The 8,303-nt window shown below is 38.5% G+C and overlaps 2 protein-coding genes and 1 long non-coding RNA gene across 6 annotated transcripts in view; 2 read left to right on the top strand and 1 right to left on the bottom strand.

Annotated features, from left to right (window-relative positions):
* tle5 (TLE family member 5, transcriptional modulator) overlaps positions 1–8,303 on the top strand; it is a 439,890-nt gene that overhangs the window by 72,908 nt on the left and 358,679 nt on the right. The gene's annotated exons all lie outside the window — the stretch shown is intronic.
* LOC112146129 overlaps positions 447–8,303 on the top strand; it is a 15,575-nt gene continuing 7,718 nt past the window's right edge. The window contains exons 1-3 of one of the 2 annotated variants that reach the window (XR_002919225.2): positions 523–736; positions 2,708–2,880; positions 6,701–6,715. This is a non-coding gene — a long non-coding RNA (uncharacterized LOC112146129). Of the gene's footprint in view, positions 737–2,707; positions 2,881–6,700; positions 6,716–8,303 lie in introns of those variants that run through there. The other variant, XR_002919215.2, reaches the window with a different exon arrangement.
* Positions 1,913–8,303, bottom strand: part of nubpl (nucleotide binding protein-like) — an 11,827-nt gene continuing 5,436 nt past the window's right edge. Inside the window, exons 2-11 of one of the 2 annotated variants that reach the window (XM_024271684.2) lie at positions 6,794–6,935; positions 6,495–6,529; positions 4,679–4,769; positions 4,569–4,608; positions 4,409–4,499; positions 4,244–4,337; positions 4,077–4,162; positions 3,880–4,000; positions 2,815–2,897; positions 1,913–2,740 (exon numbers count right to left, since the gene is read on the bottom strand). In XM_024271684.2, the coding sequence (XP_024127452.1) occupies positions 2,681–2,740; positions 2,815–2,897; positions 3,880–4,000; positions 4,077–4,162; positions 4,244–4,337; positions 4,409–4,499; positions 4,569–4,608; positions 4,679–4,769; positions 6,495–6,529; positions 6,794–6,935 (843 nt within the window). In that variant the 3' untranslated portion in view covers positions 1,913–2,680. Of the gene's footprint in view, positions 2,741–2,814; positions 2,898–3,852; positions 4,001–4,076; positions 4,163–4,243; positions 4,338–4,408; positions 4,500–4,568; positions 4,609–4,678; positions 4,770–6,494; positions 6,530–6,793; positions 6,936–8,303 lie in introns of both variants that reach the window. The other variant, XR_002919195.2, reaches the window with a different exon arrangement.

Genomic DNA, 8,303 nt, shown 5'->3' with positions numbered 1-8,303 from the left:
TTTCTTGCCATTTGTGACATTTTGTATGATTTTAATAGCAAAAAATCCACAATGTCCCAGTTTAATACATTTGGCCACTTTTCCATAAGCCCCCTGTCCCAAGAATTCACAAACTTTATAAATTCCTTTATTTCCGACTAAATAATGTCCAGTCTTTACATCAAAAGTTGTGGTTGCTTTCTCCATTTTGGCTGACATTTTCTCCAAAGCTCTTACTCTGCAGAAATTTTTGTCAGTCTTGTAATTTGATCTCTGATCGAAGTGGTATTAACAAAAAGTCTCCGCCTTTCAGACCTTCACCAGAAAAATTTGTTGGGTAAAATGATGTCATATGAGCATTTTCATTTGGATATGACATCAAATGACTTCACATTCGTTCACACTGATTTCACTGACGTATCAAAGAATGGATTTAATTACATCGAATGATGCACAAAGCGGTGATGTCATAAACTTGGCCCGCGGCCAGGAATTAGTGCGCATGCGCACAACTCATCAGTCTTGAGTCTCGAGCTTATATATTAAGTCTATGGTCTCGAGGCAAGGTGAGCTCGCGCCGATCATCCTGTCAACGTAATTTGCACGTTCAGATCGGTTACCGCTGATTCTCCTCCAACCTGGAGTTGAAACTCCGTTCCATCATTTCACTGTTTTTTTTCCTCGAAGTTTTGTGGAAGTTTCCAGCTGAAAGGTTTTGAAGTCGCCATACGGATGGACAGAACATTCTTTGTGACAGGTAGGTTTGCCAGTGTAATGATTAGAGGCATACACATATTAGTGCTAGTACTGACGTTTTCAAATATGAGTCTCTGAAGAATTTATCGGCGTTTTCCCGCGACCTAGAGCTTTAATTCACTCCCAAGAGTTAGCTAGTACTAATTTGCTAACTTATGCCCTCACCTGTGTGTGGGCTAGCTAAAATATTAGCTAAACTCTAAAATAGCCTAAAAAACTTACCAAATAAAAGCCAACATACGCCAAAATAGCTAGCGATTAAATATCAGCCTAAGCCTAACTCCAATAACAGCCTAAAACCTTTTAAAAAGTCCAAATGAGCCACAACAGCTAGCATGTTGTTGACATATTAGCCAAACTCCTAAAATTGGCACCAAAAAACTGAAAATAAGTCTAAATTAGTCAAAAAAGGGTGGGATTAGCTAAACTACTAAATAGCCTTTAAAAAAGCATAAATTTGCCCAGATAGCTAATGTGTAAATATTAGTTTAACTCTGAAACATCCTAAAAAACTTTTAAATGTCTAAAATAGCCATAACAGCTAGCATGTAGCTGAAATATTAGCTGAACTCCAAAATAATGAAATAGTCTAAATTTAAAAAAAAAACAAACCCTAACATTTGGCTGAAATATTAGCTAGACTCCAAAATAGTCTAAAATAATAGTAAATGCCAAAATAATCCAAAAAGCTAGCATAATGCCAATTTATAAAACTTTAAAACAAAAAATTCAGGAATATTACCCTAGAATAAATCAACTTAAACTTTAAATAACTTTCAATATTTTACTCTTCATAAAAATATGATTTGTAAAAAATAAATTAAACAAGAAATGAGCGCAAGACAACATTTGGCCATTGGAAACAATAAAAAAAATGATCTGGATGGCCAAATCCGGTACCCAGGCCTTGACTTTGACAGATACGACGACAACCCCAACCTAACATTAACAATGCAACATAAATAGCAAGCAATATTGTAGCTGTCCAGCTGTACAGTTTTGATCCAGATTGCAGCTCAGACAAGAAAAACAAAGATGTTCATGGATCTCGTTATCTACATGTGGATGCATCAGAATGGAGCGGAGCAGGAGCTTCTGGCTATCACAAATACAATCTTTTTCAAACTGTATTGTTTTGGTCTGCCCCTGACTCATGATTTTAATGAAGACTCAGAAATTCAATTTTAACCTCAATTTTCTTTATGTCCTTAATTATCAGAAAAATGTCACAAGAACATATTAAACACCCAAAGCACCAGTTTTATTTTAGTGTTTGTAAAACTATTTTCTTGCTTTTCAAACAAACCTTCTCTAAATAAGCAGGAGAGTGAGTGTCTTTTATCTACACAGCACCTTCTTTAATCATGTTCTTCATTCTCTGCGGGTCAGGAATCCCATTAAGGAACGCTCCATCCTCAGCGCCAAGACAAAAACAAAGTCTCCTAAAAGCAGGAGACCAAAGGAGGAGTTGTAGAAAACAGAACTCTTTAATAAATACATTAAAACTAACCATATCAAACCAGACATCCTGAAATAAAAGAAATCACAAGTAATAAACTGACAAACAGGATCTGGCGGAGCATCAGAACCATGAGGGGGGGCCCACTGAACATGAACACAAAAACCAACTCCAGAGGAAAGAGTCCACTGAGCTCCAGAACATCAACAAGTCAGCAGGAAAACAGAGCTGCTGTCATGACAACAAGATTTAGTCTTTACTTTGTTTACTTCTTTCTAGAAGAGATTGAATTAATTATTGAATGTTTTTTTTTACTGAATAAAATAGCAATTGGCTAAAGCAAAACTGTCATTTCTGTTTTTCACTTCTGTTAAAACGCCTTCCTTGGAGAAGGACATTAGAGCTTCATTGACCATGGTTCAGTGAGTCAGCGTGGACAGACGGAGACTTTGTCAAGCATTTGATGTATAATAATTTCTCAGTCGATCAGCTGACTTCCTGCAATCTCTTTAGAACCGCAGACGCCACCTTCCGATATGCCTTCGCCTGCAAACAGAACAGATGTGGATGTAAACGCCTGAGGATCTAGTGGTTGAAGCAGAGAAGAAACAAGTCAACACCTCGGAGCTGTCGGGAGCAGAGACCACCACCGGCTGGCCGATGTCCGACGTCTGTCTGATGTTCAGGTGAAGAGGAATGTCACCTGATGGCACCAAACACAGACATTCAGTCTAAACAGTTTAAGAGCATGAGTTCATAATTATTTTCAAAAGAAAGGCAAAAAGCTCTTTTTAAACCTTAAGGCACATGTGTCAAAGTCAAGGCCGGATCCAGCCCTCTGGGTAATTTTACCTGGCCCTCCAGATTATTTTATTTTATTGTTATTAATGGTCTGATGTTATCTTGCGCTTATTTCTAACTTGTATAATTTTGACAAGATATATTTTTATGGAGAGTAAATGATTGAAAGTTATTTAAGGTTTAAGTTGATTTATTCTGGAATAATATTCCTACATTCTTATTATTCATATTTATGTTAAAAAGTTATGCTTTAGATTTAAAACTTTAATTCTGCTAGCTTTTTGGATTATTTTGGCATTTACTAAGGTGTTTTAGGCTGCTTTGGTGTTTAGCTAATATTTCAGCTAAATGCTAGTTGTTTTGGCTAATATAAGCTTTATATTTTAGCCTGTTTTGGAGTTTAGCTAATATCTCAGCTACATGCTAGCTGTTTAGACTAATTTAGGCTTTTTCCAGTAATTTAGGCTATTTTGAAGTTTGCCTATGTCTTTAGCTACATAGCTGTTTTTTGTGTGTGTTTTTTTAAGGCTAATGTGGCATTTAGCTAATATTTTAGCTGCCTGTCAACTTCAGCATTTTCAGCTATTAGCACTAGCATTATAGCAGGTAATGCTTTATATTTAGTTCATAGTTATGTTAAAAAGTTACAGTTTTAAAGTTTTAAAAATGTAAAAAGTGTTCAATAAATCTTTGTCCTGTTTGAGTGGTGACCTAAGGTGTGTTGTGGATTTTGGCCCGTTTTATGACTCAGTTTGACCCCCCTGCCTTAAGGTGTCAAAGATAGCATGACAGCATTAACAACATGAGAAACTCCCAAAGTGGGAGGAGCTCAGCTGCAGCAGTTAGACACGGCAAACCTGAGCATGGAATCTAAGTCATCTAACCCAGGAAGGTGACTCCCAGAGTTTCAGCGAGGCGCCGGGCCCCCTCCGAGCCGAAGATGTGGGTCTGATGGTTACAGTTCGGGCACTGGAAGACACTCATGTTCTCCACCAGACCAAGAACCTGCAGGAACAAACCACAGCATAGTTTCTGAGGTCCCCTCCGCAGTCAGCGTTCAGCAAACAGGGAAGAGGATTACCGGCACGTTCACTTTCTTGAACATCTCAGCTCCTCTGCGGGCGTCCAGCAGAGCGATGTCTTGGGGTGTGGACACAATGATGGCCCCTGCACGTTAACATCACACGGTTAAGAGGTGTCTTCACAGAAAAAGAACTTAATTTGAAACAAGTCATAACAATTCCCGACCTGCGACTGGAATGTTCTGGGTGATGGACAGCTGGACATCACCTGTCCCAGGAGGCATGTCCACCACCAGGTAGTCCAGAGAACCCCAGTGCACCTTCAAGCACAAGATCCCTGTTAACAGAATATTAAAGTTTACCTCTGCAGTGTGAACTGACACATCAGTACCTGTCTGAGCAGCCGCTCTATAGCTGACATCACCATCAGCCCCCTCCACACAATCGGCGCCGTGTCCTCCACCAGGAAGCCCATGGACATGCTGGTAGAGAGGGGGCGGAGTCAGAGCTACATCTGCCAGAGACACCACCAACTCTGAGGATCAACTCACCAGGGGACCCCATAGTTGGTCAGGGGGATCATTAGATTGTCTGAAGGACCAAACAGCTGAAGTCAGTTTAGCAGCAGAGGGTGAAAGCAAAGAGGCTTCAGTCTGCTTACTGTCAGTGAGCTGCGGGTTTCCTGTCAGGTTCATCAGTTTGGGGATGGATGGACCGTACACGTCTGCGTCCAACAGACCGACCGACCTGGACTGAGAGATCAGCAGGGCGTAATGTAAGAAGATCCGCCAGGAAAGAGGAATGACTGCCTAACCAAAACTACCTAAAGAAAACAAACAAATCCCCAAAACTGAGAAACTGAGACTATCAACTATCAACCCCAAGACTAAAATAACAAAACCCAGCAGAGTAAGACTGCTGAGGACAAAGAGGGGAAAAAGAACAAAATAAATGAATTAAAGAAAAATAAAGTGTCAATTCTTTCAAATAAGGATGACTTAATTAGCATTTATTTAATTTAGATTTGTTAAATGTATAAATTGATGTATGAGGTTCACATAGATGATAAACTATGTAGGTTTTTACATCCTGTTGACCTGAAGACGTCTTGTTTGCTCAACTCTACCTCCAGAATGAACAGATTTTATATGCAAAGAAAAACGTTGGTAAAACGTTTAAAGCACATTGTCTTGTGCTGCACAACATTGGTTACTAGCTGCCAAGAGCTGCACTGACATAATCCTGTTTGGCACAGAGCATCTTTTATTTTGAAAAGAAGGAAAAATGTATATATATAAAATCCCATTTTGAGAGATGCTAGGTTCATTTTATACATTTGCTTTTGTTTGTGCCAAAAAATAGACAAAATTCATATTTACTACTAAAAACAGGAGGTTGTGAATGCAAATCCAAATTTCTTAAAGGTTAAAGTAAGACTATACAGCTCCTTCTAGGTTTTGTTCAGTAGAAATCGAGCACAAATGTCTTTTACTGTTCAAGGTTGCCGACCCCTGGACTAGGGTAAGAACAGTGTCACAAGCAATGTTGTTTTTCTTTTAAGTAGTCAGAAGAACAGTGGTCCCTCACAATATTGCACCCCCCCCCCCTTTGCTGTGCTGCTGGAACTGATTTATTTTTAAGTGCAATTTTCCTTTTTTTTATTATTCTTACAGCACATTGTGCTCTGCGTCCTGATTGGTCGTTGACCCTGCCCGTCAACCTCTGCACCATCTTTTGCACATAATGCGTTGAGTTGACCAAAGATACATACATTTTTGATCTCAATCAGATCTTTGTTTTTATTCTGGGGTGGGATTATGAGTTCGCTTCTTCCCACTCCTTTTCAAGCCATCAACTTGATTTAAGTTAGCAATTACTGTATTTAATAAATCAAATGTGACATAAGGGTGTCTTTGTGTTTGTTTTTTGTTTGTTTTTTGTTTTTCTTTCTAATCATCCATCTGTCTATCCATCTTCTTTCGCTCATCTGGGACCGGGTCGCAGGGGCAGCAGTCTAAGCAAAGATGCCCAGACTTCCCTTCCCTCGTAGTCTCTCCGGCGTGTCCTGGATCTTCAATGCATTTTATTATTTCAGTCATGAGTTTGAAAAATCTGTGTTTGGTATTGTATGGTCCACAATCTATGCTTGAAATAATTCAAATCAATCACTGAATTCTATAGTACTGGATTTATTTTTCTTTGAGGGATTGAACTTTGAGAGTTTAAACAAGAGAAATAAATGTGAAAATGTTTGAGTAAAGTGTATAAAGTAAGTAGTCAGGAGTTTATAGCCTTGAAACATCTAAAATTATAAAAATTAGGCAGATTACTTTGCAGATTGAATCAATGGCAGGTTATTTTTAGAATATAACTCCTGGGATTAATGAGGTAACACTGTAATCCTAAAGAGGAGAATCTGTTAGGATTCTGCATCTTTTTAATATTTCTATTAATAAAAAAATGAAATAAAATCTTACCGCATCATTAGCCATTATTGCGAGAGCCAAATTCACTGCAGGGAAAAAGACAAACTTAACATTTGAACATCTTCAGACAAACATGTTTCCTCTCTCACACCAACAACTCCACTGATGTGTGAGATCCAGGTATAAATGTTCTTTTTGAATCAGGATTTAAGGGTCACGTGTTCTACTTTTAATAAATCCTACTGTTACTTCATCAGGATGACATTGGTAAAGTCTGTTGCTGAAACACATGAAGGAGACCTCTTGACTGCAGGAGGCCCCCTGGTGTCTGGGAGCAGCTCCCTCGGTACCTGCAGTGGTGGACTTCCCCACGCCGCCTTTCCCTGACGCAACGACGATGACTTGCTTGACTCCAGCAACTGGCTTCTGCTTGGGAAGGCTTCTGGCCATCTGCTGCTTCTGCCTGTCCTGAAGCGCTCTGCTGTCGGATGACTTTGGTGACACCGTGAACACAATCCAGTGGTTAGAACATGAGCAGAAAGCAGCTAAAATCCTTTAGTTCTCAGCAGTTTAGCACTGACAACTTTAGAGCAACCATGATTCAAAGCTGTGTTTTCTTGTGTTTTTGGTGAAAGTGGGAATTAACTGCTCTCATAACTAAAATAAATTAATACAAGAGCAAATTTACTGTTCAAAACACTCACATCTTCAGTAAGGTTTTATGTACTTCAGGGCTGCCACGATTAGTCGACTAATCAACGACTAATCAACTTAAAATAGTTGACGACTAATTTAATAGTCGATTACTCGCTACTTTATATTATATGGAGTCTGAGTGTAGTAAAGCTGAAAGTTATGATGACATTCTGCTATTTTTTTTTGGACTATTTTGGCATTTATTAACATTTTTTAGGCTCTTGTGGAGATTAGCTAATATTCCAGCTGCATACTAGCAATTTTGGCTAATTTAGGATTTTTTTTCTTCTTTTTTTTCAAAGTTTTTTTAGGCCAATTTGGGATCCAACTAATTTTTTAGCTGGCTTCAGCTATAGCGTTTCCAGCTATTAGCTTCAGTGTTTTAGCTTAGATTCACATTCCAGCTTAGATTAAGAAAGCAAAGACGTTCATGGGTCTGTTTGGCTTCAAGCTGATGGCACACACTTCAGTTGCCATTTAATAACTCAAAGCTTTTTCAAACAGCATTTTTTAATCTGCTCCCGAATTACCACAAATTTATAGAGCTTTTTTAAAAAACAACTTTTTTTCAGTTTCTACATTTTCTACACCTTTATTTAACACTAAAAGATGGCACTTTGAATGGGTTAGAACAGAGTTTTAGACGCGCGGTTTGTACTTTTTACACCTGTCTTGGGACAATTTGGGACTATGAGAATACAGATTGAACAGCCATTTTCTGACCGTAATTATCCCAGTTCAGAGTCGGTGAATGCACCGGGCCTGAAGTTACCACCCTCGTTGATTTTGATTGGTCCTTCATGTTAGCCCCACCCCAATGCGCCACAATGTGGCCAAAAGTTTGAACTGCAAATTTTTAGATTTGAAAACAAAAATAAAGAATTGAAATAGAAACCAGTTATAATAATATCTGCTCAAATGAAAGGTGGATATTTTCAATAAAACATTAGGGATTATTCAAATTTATATTTAGATTTGTGAACGATCTAAGAGAGGAAATAAAAATATAGTTTGACAAGACACTTATCAAATAAATATTTAACATTTTTCTGTTGAAATTGGTAAGGTTGGCACCATGAATATGGCGGCAGCATAAGACCGAAGCTCCCCCAAGTGGAAGTTATTTAGCCCCGTATATCCGATTCAAGTGCCACGTTGGAGATA

This window comes from Oryzias melastigma, linkage group LG4, assembly GCF_002922805.2.
Source record: "Oryzias melastigma strain HK-1 linkage group LG4, ASM292280v2, whole genome shotgun sequence".
Taxonomy (NCBI): domain Eukaryota; kingdom Metazoa; phylum Chordata; class Actinopteri; order Beloniformes; family Adrianichthyidae; genus Oryzias; species Oryzias melastigma.
The sequence above is the reverse complement of the archived record's forward strand: the minus strand, read 5'-3'. Positions and strand labels throughout refer to the sequence as shown.